The 18,198-nt window shown below is 51.3% G+C and overlaps 1 protein-coding gene across 1 annotated transcript in view; it reads left to right on the top strand.

Annotated features, from left to right (window-relative positions):
- The first annotated feature begins 3,858 nt into the window (after positions 1–3,858).
- The window catches only part of RASGEF1C (RasGEF domain family member 1C), a 32,352-nt gene continuing 18,012 nt past the window's right edge, over positions 3,859–18,198 (top strand). The window contains exons 1-5 of the mRNA XM_007119672.3: positions 3,859–4,050; positions 4,222–4,344; positions 5,537–5,674; positions 12,474–12,674; positions 13,744–13,818. Of these exons, the coding sequence (XP_007119734.3) occupies positions 3,874–4,050; positions 4,222–4,344; positions 5,537–5,674; positions 12,474–12,674; positions 13,744–13,818 (714 nt within the window). The 5' untranslated portion in view covers positions 3,859–3,873. The remainder of the gene's footprint in view (positions 4,051–4,221; positions 4,345–5,536; positions 5,675–12,473; positions 12,675–13,743; positions 13,819–18,198) is intronic.

The raw sequence follows: 18,198 nt of genomic DNA on the forward strand, positions 1-18,198 counted from the left end.
CGTGAGCCATGGCCGCTGAGCCTGCGCGTCCGGAGCCTGTGCTCCGCAACGGGAGAGGCCACAACAGTGAGAGGCCCGCGTACCACCGAAAAAAAAAAAAAAAAAAATTACATTCACATTGTTGTGCAACCACCACCAGCATCCATCTCCAGAATTTTTTTTTTTTTTTTTGCGGTACGCGGGCCTCTCACTGTTGTGGCCTCTCCCGTTGCGGAGCACAGGCTCCGGACGCGCAGGCTCAGCGGCCATGGCTCACGGGCCCAGCCGCTCCGCGGCATGTGGGATCTTCCCGGACCGGGGCACGAACCCGCGTCCCCTGCATCGGCAGGCGGACTCCCAACCACTACGCCACCAGGGAAGCCCCAGAATTCTTTTTATCTTGCAGACCTGAAGCTCTCTGTGAATAAAAGTGACTCCCCATGCTCCTCCACCCCTGGGAGCCACCTTCTACTGTCTGTCTCTATGAACTTGACTACTCCAGGAGCTGCATGTAAGAGGAATCATACATGTTTGTCCTTTTGTGTCTGGCTTATTTCACTCAGCATTAGAGTCCTCAAGTTTCACTCACGTGGTAGCATGTTTCAGAATGTCCTTCCTTTTTAAGGCTGAATAATAGCCCATCGTATGTATACATCACATTTTGTTATCCATTCATCTGTTGATGGACAGTTGAGTTGGCTTTTAAAAATTATCCCGATAGCTAGTGGGAAGCAGCCGCATAGCACAGGGAGATCAACTCCGTGCTTTGTGACCGCCTAGAGGGGTGGGATAGGGAGGGTGGGAGGGAGACGCAAGAGGGAGGAGATATGGGGATATATGGATACGTATAGCTTATTCACTTTGTTATAAAGCAGAAACTTACACGCCATTGTAAAGCAATTATACTGCAATAAAGATGTTAAAAAAAAAATTACCGCTGGACATCCAAACAATGGATTACTGTGGGACAGTTAAAAAATAAAAAGCATGGGGCTTCCCTGGTGGCGCGGTGGTTGCGCGTCCGCCTGCCGATGCGGGGGAACCGGGTTCGCGCCCCGGTCTGGGAGGATCCCACGTGCCGCGGAGCAGCTGGGCCCGTGGGCCGTGGCCGCTGCGCCTGCGCGTCCGGAGCCTGTGCCCCGTGGCGGGAGTGTCCGCGGCGGTGAGAGGCCCGCGTACCGCAAAAAAAAAAAAATAAATAAAAAAATAAAAAGCATGAACATGCTCTGTCCTGCCATGGGAAGATTTCCAAAATGTACTGTTAGTGAAAAGAGCATAGGAGAGTGTGTGCAATATACTACTTTTTGTGTAATAAAGAAAGAAAGGGGGGAATATATATATTTTCTTGTCCTTGTATACAGAAGGACAGAAAAATAGGTAAGAAATTAATAAGAGCAGTTACTATGGGAGAGGGTGAATGGGGGCCACTTCTACAGCCCGTCTGTGTTCCCAGTAGGCTGGAGCCCCTGCTCAAGGGAGGATGACGTCTGTGCCAGCGCACCTTCAGGGAGGGGCGGGAGGAATGTCAGGGCACTACCGTGGCTCTGACCGCACCCACCCTACCTCAAAGGAATACCCAGATGCAGGAAGTCATCATCCCCTCTCCCCTTGCCCGGGTACATCCTTCAGAGCCTCAGTGGTACGGTCTCTCTGCATGCCTTGGCTTGCTTATGTCTGCCTCCCTAACCCCTTGCCAGCTCTGAGAGGTCCTGTCCATCTGCAGCCACTCCATGCATGCATGCATGAATGACCATCAGCAACAGCAGGAGACACCAGAGACTGCAGCAGGGGGACAAGCCCATCCATCCACTGATACTCAGGCCAGGGCCCAGCTGGCAACACGACGGGTGCTTGGAGGTGGGAGGGCAACATCGGCCACCCATCTGCTCTCTGGGCATCCCTGTGAGTTATAATTGTTCTGGCCCCCAGCTCCATGCAACCCCTGACCTCCAGTGTAAACTTGCTTCTTCGGAACAGAGCTGGGTCCAAGCCCTCCCCGCTTCCTCGTGTGTCCGGCCCCCCACACCCGGCCCCCAGTACCAGGCCAGACCTGAGGTGCTCTGGATGCTTCCCAGCTCATCTCTTGAAGTTGTGGCATCCTGGCTTCCCCAGAAAGGCCCCTCTGCAGCCCCTCTCACATTGTCTGACAGACCACCCTGAGCTACAGAGAGGTTTCCAGAATCGCCTCCACCTCCACTACTGGCTCATCTTTGAGAAAACTGGGATCTGGGACAGGCTACAGGGAGGAGGTGCCAGGTGTCTGGCAGGAGAGAGCAGACCTTCCTGGCCTCAAGAGCGTTCTGTCTAGTGGAACTGGGCTCTGGTTCTGGGTGTGGGGCAGAGGCAGCACCCACCCCAGAGTTAACCACCATTCCCTGCAGGGCAGCCCCCATGTGCCCTCATGTGCAGCAGCTTTCCCACTGGGATGGACAGGAGACAATTTTGTGAAATTTTAGTTTCATCAACTGAAAATTGAACACTTAACAACTTTGCTGGAAAGGTGAGATAAAGCTGTGGCTGTCCCTAGGGCTGGGACTGTCCAGGCCGCTGTCCAGACTGGTTCCTGCACCGTAACCCAGTCCCTGCACGCCCTAGGGACGGCCCTCTGCGGGGCTGCTTCTGATCCCCAACATCAGCTTGGACTCTCCAAGTCCCTCTGTCTTTACTTTCAGGGCCAGGTCACCAGGGGGCAGGAGAAGTCAGAAACAGGCTGGGGCCAGGGTCTGCCATGGGGGCAGCAGGGGTGAGGTGAGAGGGGCAGCGGGGAGGCTGCTCCCTGTAAGGCCCCTGTGGTGAGCCTGCAGGACTCCACAGTTAAGGCTGCAGGGGCTACTTGAATGTCATGTGGGAGATGGTTAAACAGTCACAGGCTTGGCCAGGACTCCTTGCCATGAGTGCCCCAAAGGCTTCGTTCAGGAAGACTGGCCAACAGGCATATGTGCAGAGCCCGAGGGAGGAAGCACTGTCCAGTGCACACTCGTGGACGGGTGCCTGCTGCAGGCCAGGACCTTGACTCAGTGCTGGGTCAGAAGACATGTGTGCTCTGGCCCCATCTGGAGGAGGTCTGGCTGGAGACCTTTCTCTGCACCAGGCACCAGCAGCACCCCAAGCACTCCACAATGCCGACAGGGAGAATCTGCTGATGCCCACCGGAAGTCAGGCCCAGCCTTGAGGGGTTGCTGCAGGGAAACAGGGAAGGTCCCACCTAGGGGGAGTCACTTCAGCCACGTGCAAAGGGTTGGAGGATTGAAGATGGTGGGAGAGCCTTCCTGCAAGGGGGGAATAGCTGGACAGGTCAGTGGGTCCTAATCACAAAGAGCCTGGACAGTCATTTGGCTGCACCTGAGAGAAACTCAAACAGACTCATGTAATGGAGCAGTCCACAGAGCAGCTTCGGGACAGCAGGATCCAGGGCCTCTCCCACTGAACTCAGGAATGTGCTCACTTTCCTGGCTCCTTGAGGGACAAGATGGTCCCAACAATGCCATTCCACTGCTCAGGGACCCAGGGGAAAGAGCTTTCAAGTGCCACAGAAGTTCTAGGATTGCATCTGAGCCCTCTAGTTTGGATCAGGTCCACCCCTGATTCATTCTTGTGGCCAGCGGCAGGGCAAATACGTTGATTGTCTAAGCCTGGTCAAAAGCAACCTTCACTGCGAGTAGGAGTGGATACTGCAAACAGTCAGTCCCTAAATGGCTAGGAATGATAATGGAAAAGAGATGATTTCTGGGGATGCAGTGGCTATGGGGTGGGGGGATCCCTCCCTGGCAGCCCTCCCAGGAGGTGATCACTGGGCTCAGGTGGGCACAGAAGAGCCTATGGGAGGCGGGGCCTGCCCAGCCAGGGTCCCAGGGGACCAGCAGGTCCAAATGCCCCTTGCCATTGCAGGTAGGCATGCCCCGGACACTGAGCATCTCCAACATGGTCACTCCAGGCAGCCTCGGCCCACACCCCCCTGAGCCAACGGATGGTGAGCAGGCCGGGCAGCCCCTCCTGGATGGAGCTCCATCCTCAGCCTCCCTGGACACCCTGATTGAGCAGCTGGTGCCCAAAGCTGACTACTACCCTGAGGTGGGTGATCCACCCAGTGGGGAGGAGGGGTAGCAGACTAGGCTCTCTTCCACCAGGCATGGGGGAGACAGCAGAGCTGGGGCTGGCTGGGCCTGGGGGTGGAGTAGGCTGGGAGGCACGTCCTTCCATGCCCTTGTGAGCACATGCTGCCTTTCTCCCGTATCCCCCCAGAAAGCCTACATCTTTACCTTCCTGCTGAGCTCCCGCCTCTTCATCGAGCCCCGGGAGCTCCTGGCCCGGGTCTGCCACTTGTGCATCAAGCAGCAGCAGCTGGACAAGCCAGTGCTGGACAAGGTGAGAGGCAGGGCAGGGCCGGGGGCCTCCGAGTGTACTGGCTCTCCCCTGACATGAACTTGTGAATCAACATCTTGGAGAGGCAGCAATTGCTCCCGTTCTCCTGACAAGGAGCCCACAGGGGTTTCTGACTTGTCTGAAGCCCAGAGCCAGAAGAGACAGAGTCAGAACCTTTAACCCCGGTGCTGTTTTCCAGTGCCCTAGGGGAGCCTTGAGCTCACATAGCCCAGACCTGGGCCCCCAGAGTCCCATGAGTAGATCCCCATCTGTGGCCTGGGATGGCCCTGCAGTGCCTGCTGGTCTCCCTGCCCCCAGCACCCTCTGTTCCATCCTTTCTTCTTCTGCGGGTCCACTGTTGGCTCAGCCTTCCCTCGGTTCCCCGTATCCTTTCCTCTGTCCCTCGCCAAATCCCATGGGCTGCAAATGTCTATTTATACATGTGTCTGTAGGGTTCCACTGTCCAGTGATAGAAACCCAGTTTCAACTGGCCAAGGCAAAGGGACTTTACTGGCTCATGTAACTGCAAAGTCTCAAGCTACCACTGGCTCCAGGGACTAAAACACCATTAAACCGTGGTCTTTCTCCCTAAGACCCCTTGCTTTTTCCTCTGGCTAGCCTCACTCTTGCTCAGGCAGGTTCTCTGCACGGTGACTGGTGGCCTCCGCGGCTCCAGGGTCATGGTCTACCCTTCCCAATCCTGTGGAAAGAGGATCCCGATAAATAAAAGCCCCGATCTCATTGGCTTAGCTTAGGCCACATGCCCCTCTGTGAGCCAATCACGGTGCATGATGGGGGTGTGCCATGCTCTGATTGGCCAGCACTTATCTGGGCACACTCCTGGAGCCCTGGGTCAGGATCAGCTGGGAAGGATGGAGAGGGGGACCCCACAGGAAAACTGAGATGCTGTCACCACAGAAAGGGAGATGGGATGACTGGCAGTTATAAACAAGAGATCACCCCCATTCCAAACATGTGTCTGTCCCCATCTGCTCTGCTGTGGTCAGCCCCCATCCCCATGTCCCGTCTCTGTCTCCTGGCACAAAGAAGGCACGAGACCCACCCCGCCTCGGCCATTGCTGCTGCCCCTCGGACAGCCCAGATACGCAGTGAATGGCTGAGACAGTGGCTGCTGTGACCCCCACCTCCCAAGCAACCCTCACCAAATGCAGACGACCCTCGGCTTGCCTTGCAGGCCCAGGTCCGGAAGTTTGGCCCCAAACTGCTCCAGCTGTTGGCTGAGTGGACAGAGACGTTCCCACGGGACTTCCAGGAGGAGTCGACCATCAGTCACCTGAAGGACGTGGTGGGCCGCATCGCCCCCTGTGATGAGGTGGGCGAGCCAAGCGAGATTCTCTTCACCTTGTCTACGCCCTCACACCCAAGATCTGAGCCTGTTCCTGGGCTGGCCTCAGGGTCCTCATCTCCCCACCAGCACAGTGCAGCCCCTCTAAAATCAGCCCCTTTCTGCCTCATCAGAGAATTAGGCACTGGAGAGCTGGCAGGGAGAGCAGGCCTCTGGTTCCAGGCCTGGTCTCTTGACCTTTCTCCTGTCCTGCTCTCATCAGTGGCATCAGATGGCAAGTGAAGGGCTCTTGTGGCTGCGTGGTCGGGCCATTGGTCAATGACCCATTAGGCTGGCCTGGCAGAACCCTCTTCCCCAGTAGCTTGGGAGGCAGCCAGTGTACTGGGCATCTGGTGCCTCTGCGCCCCACACCCTGCCCTGCTCTCCCAGCTGCATTACTCTGGGGAAGGCACTTAAAGGTGAAAGAGGAACAAAACTCCCTACTCCCTACCTCCCAGGATTAGGGTGAGAACACTGAGGGGGAGTGCATGTCGCTTGCCTTGGGAGGAGACTGAATGTGGCAAGCTGAGAGCTAGTGACATGCCCCACAGTGGGTCTGAACACAGAGCCAGCCAGAGCCAAAGGAGAACTGCCAAAGCAGGCTGGGAACCAGGAAGCTGTAAAGTCCAAGGCCTAACTGAGGCTCAGAAAGGGATACCCTGCCCTGAGGTCATTTCACATAGCCAGCAAGTTAGTTGTTCTGAGAGCTCGGTGAGATGAGGGTCATCTCCTCCTCCTCCTTTGCATCCCCTGATCCATCTGGGGATTATAACACTTGGCTTAGGTTGCAGCAGAAAGGAGACTCAGGGAAGGCTCAATGATTGGATGGATCAGGAGGATGAAGCAGGAAGGGGAGATGCTGACTGACTGGCTTAGTACATAGTTGGCTGCTTTGATGGATGAGTCGAGGGGGAAAGAAAGATGTTTGGGCACTTGGGTAGGAAGGGAGATTTATGGGGTAAATGGATGTGGAGAGATTGGTGGAAAGAAGTGGAGGAGAAAGGTAGAAATGATAGCTAGATGAGTGGGTAGATGGATGACTAGATGGATGGGAGGGTGAGTGAATGGGTAGGTGGATGGGTGTGTGGGGGTATGAATGGGTGGGTGAGAACATGGATGGGAAGGTGGGTGGGTGGATGGGTGGATGATGGATGGGCGGATGGTGGTTGGATGGATGGATGGGTGGGTGGATGGATGGATGGTGGATGGATGTATGAATGGATGGATGGTGGATTGATGGTGGACGAATGGATGGATGGATGGTGGATGGATGTATGAATGGATGGATGAGGGCAAATGTTAGAATGGAGGGAGGAAGGATAGATAAGTGAATTGATGAATCTGTGGGTGGGTGACTGTATAAAAGGGGAGGTGGGCAGTAACAGATGGGTGGGAAATAGATGGTTGCAGTGACGGTAGATGGATGGATGGATGGATGGAGCAGAGGGTATGTAGTGGGATGAGAGCCCAGTCCTCTGCTTTATCTCCCTCCCCTTCACAGTAGGCCTTCAAGCAGGTGAGGTCTAAGCCATTGACAAGATGGATTATCTGCCCTTATCAGACCTGCCTCTGCCACTGGCAGAGCAATTTCAGAGGCAGACCCTGCCATTCTGGCCACGGTGGCGTGGGATGGGTGTAAGTCCTGGGCTTGTTTCCTTGAGAAGCAGTGCCTCCTCACTGAGCCCTCAAGAATCTGTCAAGACTGTGCCGGGAAATCTTTTCTAACTACTCAGTAGATGAAAATAAGATACAACCAAGACCTATGAATGGGCTATCGAAAGCAGTCATCCACCAGGTGTGGATTTTCAAAGCAGAAATAACTCATTCGGGGCATTTCTCATTCCATCCCTTGGAATCCAATTAGGTGTGCTGAGTGGTGTGAACTGGACCTGGGATTCCCTAGTCCCCATGCCACCCACCCAGGCTCAGGCCAAGGGTGCCCCGTGTGTCTTTGTGATCCCCAAGTTGCCCTTCCCCAGAAAGCACCTGCTCCAAGGGGATGTCCTGTAGGTGCTGGTTTCCCTCCCCTGGATGCTGCGGGTGGACTGCAGGCTGTTCCCCTCCCAGCACACGCACAGTCTCAGCTGGGAGAGGAGCTGGTGAGCCCTGAACCAAACTGATGAGGCAGGGCCCACAGGACTCAGAACATGAGGTCTGGCTCAGACCTTCTGAGCCCAGATCCCAGCTCAGAAACCACAGCTATGTGACTTTGGGCAAGGTGCTTCCCCTCTCTGAACTTCAGTTTCTTCATCAGTCAAACAGAGACGATAACTGCTCCCACCACACAGGTCTGCGGCAAAGGCCCTGAAGTCACGTGTGCTCGTGTTTCAGCACTTGGTAAATGTGAACTATGATGAGGAACAAATTCTTTCCAAAGTTCAGGCACGTGGGGATTATTTTTAACTTTTTTGAAACTTTTGTTATGGAACATTTCAAACATATACAAACATAGATAATAGTAACCATGAACTCCTGTGTGCTCATAGCCTAGCTTCAACAATTATCAACATTTTGCCAAACTTGTTTCTTCTATCCCCTCACACACTTCCCCTCCCTCCAAATTATGTTTTTAAATCATAGGCATTATATCTTTTGCTCCAAAAACATTTCAGAATCATCTTGTAAAAGATTTCTTACACAGAGATAGGATCAAATGATATAAAGTGTTGTGCATAATACAATGAGATGAGCACAAGTGTTTTCAGAACTGCGTGTCTTTGGGCAAGTTACTTAACCTCTCTGGACCTTAAATTAATTTCTGTAAGAGGGAAGATGATAAGCCCTCCCTCAAAGGGCAGTGAGGAGAACAATGCTGCTCAGGAACGTGGAGGAGGTGGTACAAGGCCAGGAAGGAGTGGGGCTTCCCCATCAAAGTGGCTGTGAAAGGTGACAACTTTCTCTTTCTTCCTGCCCCCCTGCCATTTCCTGGAAGCCTCATGTCTTCACTGTGCTCCCCACCACCTCTCAGTAACCGGGAACAAGGGGCTGGAGCGGCTCTGGGAAGGCCATTCTCTATGACTGTGGGTTCTGTGCTGCTCCAGTCCACCCTCGGCTCCTGTCCTGGTAGGTTGGGCTCAGCAGTTACAGCTCAGGAAGGCCAATGCCGAGGCTGAGGGAGACTGGGGGATCACAGGAAGCCCTAGAAGGTCACAGCCCTGGTGAAGGAGACAGGACAGGAGGACAGCAGTGCCTTGGCCACACCCACTGGGCTGGCCAGAGGAGGCTGACTGTATGGGCAGCCCTCCTCACTCTGGCCTTGCTTTCCCACTCACATGGCTGTCTACTAGCTCCCGCCAAGGGCATAGGTGGTGGACAGCTGACTCAGAGAACGAGCTGGCAGTGGGTGCAGAATTCCTGCCTGTTCAGGTGGGCTAAGCCCGTTGGACATCAGCCGTGGGCTGGCTCAGGTGGGAGCTTTCAGGAACTTCAGAAAACAAGGGCCCGTACTTGTCTGGATGGAAATGGATCCTAATCACGAAACGCTCGGTCCAAGAGAACTTGGAGGCACCTGGAGAGCCATGGCCACCACCCAGGCCACCCTTGGACGGCGACCTCTGCACTCACACCTGGCTCCGTGCATGCAGCAGACGGCTCTGTGAGAATGACAGAGAAAACAGCCCAGCCCCCATCCTCCCAGCTCACGGGAGAGCCACTGGAGGAGAGCTGAGCCATGCTGGGTGCACCCTGGCACTCCGAATGTGGGCCCCTGACAGTGACAAGGAACACACTGGCGTTCTCAGCGGTAGGTCCCTGGGCCTGCCCGGATTCACTGAGATCTCCCAGACGGTGTCCACAAGTTGTAGAAATCAGTGAGAGAATGAGAGGAGGTCAAAGAGAAGGTCAAATACCTTCCCCACATTCAGAGGGGGAACAGAAGATTCAAGAAAAAACCAACAGATTAGCTTGAGGTTAACACTATTGGAAAATTTTTAAATGAATTAGCATGCAAGCAATGGCAATTGTTTGGAGTGAATATTGGTTCAGTAGAAACAAGTCCTGCTAAATTGTCTGCATATTTTTAAAAATAGGGCCAGTGCCTGGTTCTATCAAACTGTAGCCACAGATGCACTGCATCCTTGACTTCAGTAGGGCTCTGAACTCTGCCTTGGAGAGGCTGACTGACTAGAAGCAGGTGAAGGCCAGTTTTATCTAATCAGCAAATATGTGTGGGCCCCTCCTGTTCATACTGGGGACCAGCAAAGAGTGACCCAGTGTTGCCTTCATGGAGCTGGTACTCCAGTGAGAGGCTTGGACAAGGGCTGTGAAGGAAGGGCATGGAGCTCAGAGGGAGAAGGCTGTACAGGTCCTGCCTGGGTCATGGGGCAGGAGGGACAGGGGTCAAAGGGATGGGGGAGTGGTCTGTGTCTGGAGCACAGAAAAGAGGAGCAAGGGCTACATGGAGGCCATTGAGCATGCCCAGAGCTGACCTCGGGGCCTCCAAGTCATGTCAGGCTTTTTGTCTTTGCAAAAGCAGGGAGGCAATTTAGGGAAGAAGCGTGCTGTGGTCAAATGTGCATTTTGAACAGAACACTCTTGCTACAGGGTGGAATGAAGAGAGGCTGGCATTAATGCATGGGGTCCACTGAGGAGGCCACTGCAGCCACCAGGGAAATGACTATGGCCTGGGCCACATACACTGTGGTGGACGACAAGCATGGAAATGGAAGAAAGCAAAATCAAGAGGGTTGATGATGGCCTGGAGGGCCTGAGGGAGAAGGTGGTTTGAGGATGGCTCCACGTCCAGGTGCCTGACACCAGTGCTTCGTTCACCGGACAGGGATGCAGGTGGAAGAGGCAGCCCTGGGGAGGAGAGCATGACTTCTTGCATGCATCAGGTCCAGGTGGCCCCTTGCCCACATGGCTCTGGAGATCAGAGGAGAAGGTTGTCCGCACACGAATACTAAACGACACTCTGCACATGAACCAGAAAACCCAGGAATGAAGTACAGAGGATGGTGAAGAGAGGAATAGACAGAGGCAGGAGGAACCCAGCATGCAATCACAGTGCAGACAAGACAAGCCTGCAAACAGCCCAAGGCAGGAGAAACTGGGGAGCTGAGGCAGATGCTGCCTGAGAAACAGCCCCTGGCTTTCATGACAGGAGGTCCTTGGTGCCAGTGAGAGTTAGTCTGGCGACAGGAGGGGAGCCAGATGGGGTGGTGGAGGGTTGAGTGGGAAATGCGGGATCTCAACAGCCAGCGTAGCCACCTCTGGGCTCGGTAGCAGAGAGAGGTGGGGGGCTGGTGGAGGTGTCAGGGATCACCGGTGACTGTGCCACCGGGGCTGGCTCTGGCTGGACCTAACTCACTATCTTCCTGGCACTCAAATGAAGACCTGGGAGGCAGCATGTGTGATGACCACACTTTGGGATACAGCAAAGCTGAGACGGGTTGTTCCTTCCACTGGTGACAAAGGGAAGAGTTGGACCTCAGTTTACCCACACACTGCCCAGCTAACCCATGGGTGCCTTCTGGGTCTGACCCCCACGGCTCTGGGAGTTAGGGTTAATGTTAGGGTTTGGGTTTGGGTTCGGGTTTCCTGTGTCCTGAGGGCTCTACCACAGCTGCCCTGGCCACTCCACAGAGAAGCACTTTCATAAGGGGCTGGGATGCCACCTCCATCACCAGAGCTCTGGGCACCAACAATGCTGGACCTCAGTGCTCCTTTGAGCCCCATCAGAGACTTGAGGAAACACTGAGGTCCCCAGGCAAGCCCTACACCCTACGCCCCACGTGCAAAATGCCTCTGGGATTGTGTGCATGAAGAATGTGCACTTTTTCTATCTGAAATTACCTGGCAGTACTGACTATCCACAACCTTCTTCTGAGGCCTCTGGGACCAGGCCCCGCTGGGAATCTGTCTGCCTGACACCTTGTTGTTGCCAGGACTCCAGGCCCCGGATGCCCACTACCACTCCCAGGCCAGCTCCCGGCTCAAGGGGGTTGAATCCACCTCTGGGGGAGCCATTTGCTGACCAGTCGGCGGCCTGTTCTGTGGGCTACTGACCAAACCTTTGGGAATGTGTGGACATCTTGCTCAGTAAACCCAGCTAGTCTGATGCACCTTCCTTGGAAATCAGTTTCCCCATGGGGTGGGAGGGTGGTCCCTGCACCAAGTCCAGAGCATCTGAGCTGCATGGTGAGGGGCTCTGTCGGTATGGTAAATGGTTATCAAGTGTCCACTGCATGCCCAGAGCTGTGACACAGAGAGGTGAACGCGGACTTCCCTGCCCCTGCCGAGGTGTCATTCTGCAGGGGAGAAAACAACCCCAATCATCTCCTGCAATGGTCCCATAAGGAAGTCACACAGGGTGAGCTGGAGACAGAGTGCCAGGGCAGAGGATGGACAGCAAGGCTGGTCAGGGAAAGCCTCTCTAAGCTAGGCCTGGGAGACAGGAGGGGACCCCCATTGAAGCCAAGCAAAAGACTAGCGCCCAGGGCAGGGCCCATTCCACATCTCCCTCCTCTCTCCCTCCACTCCCTGGCAGTCCCCACCCCACGCTGCCCCTCTCCCCAGACAGCTGGTGGGGGTTTGCACCCAGCCACGCTCCCTAATGTGTGCTCTTCTTGGCTCCCACTGGTGATCCTGCAGCCTTCTCCCCAGCCAGCCTTGACTGTAAACCCCAAACCCAGCCTGCCCTGGATTGGGTCCTGTTTCAGGGTGGGGGAGGGGCAGGCACGCCTAGGAGCAGCCCATCCCTGACAGCTGGGGAGCCAGCCGGCCTCAGATATTAGATATGCGGAGACAGGTTTCCAGGCCTGAGCACCCTCTCTCCACCCTCCTCCAGGCATACCGAAAGAGGATGCATCAGCTCCTGCAGGCTCTGCACCAGAAGCTGGCGGCTCTGGGCCAGGGGCCGGAAAGCCTGCTGGGCACTGACAAGCCCATCTCCTACAGGAACAAGCCTCCAGCCTCTATCCACAGGGAGCTCCTCAACATCTGCAGTGACCCCTACACACTGGCTCAGCAGCTGACCCACGTAGAGCTGGTGAGCAGGCCCACACCGCCCTCCACTCAGACCCAGAGCCTGGAACACTGAAAATAGCCGGCCACCCCCCCAACTCCCCATCTTGTCCCCCACCTGGTCTCAGCCTAACCCAGGGCCTGAGCCCATCACATCAGGGCCACCCAGGCATCTCCAGAGGACCCTGACTCTGGACCAGTCTCTCACCACACCTGGGGCGAGGAACAGGAAGGCTGGAGGTACAGCCCTGCCCAACTTTGACTTCTGGCCTGCCTGAGAGTCCAGGCCTGGGACAGAGGAACTAGGTTCAGATCCTGGCTCTGACAGGATCCTCCCACATCTAGGGCCTTCCCCACCCGGGCCTCGGTTTTCCCCATCCAGGACTCACACAGTCACACTGTACCCACCGAAGCTTTCCAGAGAAGCGCAGACAGGCCTTCCTGTGTGTGAAACGGATGCCCTGGCCTAACCTCCAGTATATTGGGTTTCTTGTAGATGCAGAGGCCAAAGGGGCCTGCCCCAGAGAGAAGGGAAGCTGGGGAGTAGGGTTATTTTCTTTTAAACCTCCATCATTTATGGCACTCTTACTGGTTTCCAGGCATTATATTCAAGAGTTACATGCACTATCTCATCTTCCCACCACTTTACCAGATAGGTAATATTATTATTCTCTTTTCACAGATGAGGAAGCTAAAGCCCAGAGTGTTTAAGTGACTTGCCAGAAGGCACACAGCAGAAGGGACAGAGCCAGGACTCAATTCTGACCCAGACCCCATGCTCTTAGCCACCAGACCTACCCTGGAGGGGGCAGGTCATTTCAATTACCCGATTTCGAACCTGGTTTCCTAGGTATCACACCCCACAAGCACTCTCTATGGAGACATTGACCCCTGCCCCCATGAAATACAACAGCCCCTGAGCATGGGAAAGGAGGGGCTGCCCCCTTCAAGGTGGTGCTAAGCTCTGTGACAACCCAGAACAGGGCTGTAGAGGCCCGGTGAGAAGGGCAGGTGGGCCCATGCCAGGCCCCCAGGGAGCATCCCTTCCCCATACATTTCCCCTTTTCCCAACTCCTTTTCTGTCTCTGGTGCAGGAACGGCTACGAGACATTGGACCTGAGGAATTTGTCCAGGCTTTTGTGAACAAGGACCCTCTGGCCAGCACAAAGGTAGAAGGGCCTTGGACGGACTGTCCCAGCAGTGACCCCTACTCACCGGTCCCTCTGGGGGATCCCCGGAGCATCAGCTGAGCCAGCTTCGGAGGGACCAAGGGCAGATGGGCTTGGAGGGGTCGTGCCCACTCCACGCATGCCCCTAGCCCAAGGCCATCACACCCCAGCAGCCCTGAGTCCCGGGGAAGCCTGGGAGGGCGGGATGAGCCTGGCCGGGTCACCCACCCAGCGAGGGCGGAGTGGCGGTCGAGGAGCAGAAGCCCTGGGTGGGTTAGAGGGTTAGAGGTTCGCACGGGGCCCGCTCCAAGACGCCATGTGCCCTCCCGGTGCTTTGCGGTGGGCGCCGATGCCCTCTAGCGGCCACTCGGGGGAACGCGGGCTGGTGCCAGCTGCCCAGGGAAGTTAAGGGCATGCTCTTCCCTCTGAAGGTGGAATTTCAGAGCCTGCCCCTCTCTCTCAGAGCCCAATGAGCAGTTAGCCTGGTGCTTATCAAGGAGTTAAATCCGAGCCAGAACTGGAAATATCCTGTCTTCTGCCCTGGCACCTAATAAAAGAAGAGCAAACTAAATATGCAATTGCATTTCACCTCTCAGATAAGCAAATATTAAACATTATGGGTGTGTATGTGCAGGGAAAGGGACTGTCTCATACACGGCTGGTAAGGGGTGAAATTGGCATAGCCACTTTGGAGAGCAGCATGACAATAGTATCAACACTTGAAATATACACTCCGGACCCCAACTTTCCACACCTAACAATTTACCCTGCAGATATACACACACGTACACAAAGATGTATGCACAAAGATATTTGGGATATCTTTCTGTGCTTTATGACCAAAGGCTGGAAGCAAACTACCTTACCATCCACAGGGACTCGATTAAACATTATAATACATCCATACATAGAATGTTATGCAACTATTAGAGTAAGAGCGACTGTAAGAATGGAATAATCACCAAAAGTCCATTGTTGAGAGAAGAAAGTAGAGTGAAGAGCAGTGGCAAAGAGTATGTGACCATCTGTGTAACAATAACTGATAGGAGGGTGCATGATACACATCTCCTTGCACATGCGTGTGGACAATCTCTAGGAATACTGGTTACTCTGGGGAGCCCAGCATGGAGCTGGGAGCAAGAGTGGGAAGGAGACTTTGCTACTCTTATTGAGTTGTTTGTTGTTCTGTTTTGTTTTGTTTGCGGTTTTGGCCATTTCCAAGTATTATTTCTTATTGTGAAATACATCAAGATTGCACGTGACATTTCTTTATCCACTCTACTGTAGATGAACACTTTTGTGTTGTTTCCAGACTCTTGGCTATTGTAGATATTGCTGCTATGAACATTCTTACACATTTCTAATGTATGTAGGTACATTTTTTCTAGGGCACCAGTTCTCAAATGTTTTGGTCTCAAGATGCCTTTTTTACTCTTAAAAATTATGGAGGACCCCAAAGAACTTTTGATTATGTACTAATAATACCTACCGGTATTTATTCTATTAGCCATTAAAACCAATAACTTTTAAAAATATTTATTTATTCAAAAATCATAATTCATTATATGTTAATGTAAGTTTTATGAAAAATAACTCTATTTTCCAAAATAAAAAAAATTAATGAGAAGAGTGATATTGTTTTACAGTATTTTTACAAATCTCTTTAATGACTGACAATAGAAGGCAGTTGAATTCTCTTAATCTACTTCTGCATTCAATCTCTTGATCTAACATTATTTTGGTTGAAAATCCATCCTCACACAAATATGTAGTTGGAAAAGAGAGGAGTATATTACAGCCTTTTCAGATAATTGTGAATATTCTTCTTTGATAGTACACTAAAACTCAACAAGGGGTAATTTTTTAAGATCAGCTGCAATTTGGAATCTGAAAATAAACTCTATCACTTTAAAATTCATTTGTCCATCTTGCATCTTGAATGGATCTTTTTGCCCATGCTGGATTTTGTGACATATATTGTCCATTTGGAAAATATGGGTTCACTGAATCAAGCAGACCTTCTGAATGTTGACATGTTTCATTATATGATATTTTAAAATGATATTCATTATATATATTCACTACTGATATCACCCAAAAAGTTAAGTATTGGGAAGCTGTCAAGCTCCAGAGGCAGATACATGTTTTATAAGTTCCCAATTTTCTCTTGAAAACTTGAATTTTATCCTTGGCAACGAATACGATCAGTTGTTTTCCTTGAAGTTACAGGCTCATTTTGTTGATTTTCAAGGAAATATCAGCCAAATACTGAAGTCTGAGTAACCATAATGGGTCAGTCCTTCTTTCAGGTAAAAATGGTGCTCCACGAGTAAAGTTCAGCTCACAAGTCAGTCACACCAGTGCTTTTCTGCAAGACCACCAACAAAACTCTGTGTGCAGCAGAAGTGCCTATGTCTACAGTCCTTTCTTCGTATCTGTAGGTTCTGCAACTGCGGATTCCACCAGCCTCAGATCAAAAATATTAGAAAAACTTAAAACTCCAGAAGGTTCTAATTAGCAAACTTGAATTTGCTGCTCACCCAAGCAACTATTTACATAGTATTTACATTGTATTAGGTATTATAAGTAATCTAGAGATGATTTAAAGTATACGGGAGGATGTGCATAGGTTTATGCAAATACTACGCCATTTTACATATGGAACTTGAGCATCCTCTGATTTTGGCATCTGAGGGGGGAGGTGGAACCATTTCCCCAAGGATACCGAGGGACAACTGCACTCCCATTTTGTCACATAGAACATGAAAAAGACATGTACTCAAGGGTTGAGATTTAATAAAACTGAAAAGTTTTGTGTCCTCAAGGACATTCTCAGTCACACTCACTTTTTTTCTTTTACTGTGAGTGTGTGGTAGTGAAGAACACAATGGCCACTGGTGTCATTTGGTGCCTCCGTCTCGATTCAGGCTAAGGTGGCAGCAATTTTACCCATCATTCTATTATGCATTGGTACAAATGTCAACACGGTGAAAAGGCAATAATCTATGAATATGAAATTAGGTTTGCCCTTGTGGACCCCCGAAACGGTCTCAGGGACCCTCAGGAGTCCATGGACAACATTTTGAGATGTTGCTCTAATATATACCTACGAAGGGAATCACTGTGTCCATCACAGGGTGGGCATATGATCAACCTTACCAGGTGATGCCAGGTGAGGCTGTATCCATTTACACTGCCAGCAGGGAGTTATTCTTGCTCCACAGCCTCACTGACGCTTGAAATTGTCAGGCTTTTTAATCTTTGTCAAACTGTTAAATGGAGCATATTTTCATGTGTTTTGGACATTCTTGTTTTCTCGTCTATGAAATGCCTGTCCCTGATTTTTGTTCGGTTTTCTATTGGCGATTTGTCTTTTTCTTAAGGATTTTTAAGAGTTTTGTGTGAGTTTTTAAAATGTGTACTAGTTAATATTCCCTTGTCAGTTAGATATACTGCAAACTTTTTTCTCCTAGTTGGTTGCTTTGCTTTTCGTTCCCATTATTGCGTCTTTTAACGAACAAGTATTCTTAATTTCCTCCTTATAAGGAATTTACCTTTCTGGATCATTTTTGCCTCCATATTTTGAAGCTATGCTATTAGGTGCAGACAAATTTAGACTCATGACATAGTCTCAATAAATCAAAACTTTTATCATTATGCAGTTACCCTTTAAACTCTCCTAATGCTTCTTGCCTTGGAGTCTTATTTTGCCTTAAAGTCTATTTTGTCTAATATTAATATAGCTATGTGATGATAAATATCACATAAATATTTATCACATGTACTTTTCAATTTTTTTACTTATATCCTTGGGTTTGGGGTGTATCTCTTGAAAATAGCAGAAGGCTGGATTTTTTTTAATTACAGTGACTGGTCTATATCAGGGTAATTACTGCTCTAGATGGATTTGTTTTTACTGTCTTCTGTTGTACCTTGTCTTCTTTACCTCTTGTGCTTCTTTTTTTGCTTCTTTCTTTACTTCTTTTGGATTCTCTGAAATTGTAGTACACTTATACAGTGGAATAGTCTACATCAATTTTTAAAATTATGTTTCCAAAGAATATTTTATAGCACATGAAAGGGTTCACGTAGGAAAATGTGGGAATATATATTGAACATAGAGATAGAGATAGAAACATACATACACACATACGTACAACAATACATATGGTTGGTCCTCATTATTCACCATCTTTATATCCTATAGTCGTTGTGAACACTGAATTAGCAAATACTGAGCCATTACTCCTGGGGAAAGCATAGGGTTAGGTTCCTTGCAAGCCTCTCATCACAACATTTTCATCAACCAGTCAATATATAACCTTGATTTATGTGTGTTTCTGTTTAATGAAACCTTATTTAATATATATTGTTGATTCA

The sequence above is a fragment of the Physeter macrocephalus genome, chromosome 2 (assembly GCF_002837175.3).
Source record: "Physeter macrocephalus isolate SW-GA chromosome 2, ASM283717v5, whole genome shotgun sequence".
NCBI classification, from domain to species: Eukaryota; Metazoa; Chordata; class Mammalia; order Artiodactyla; family Physeteridae; genus Physeter; species Physeter macrocephalus.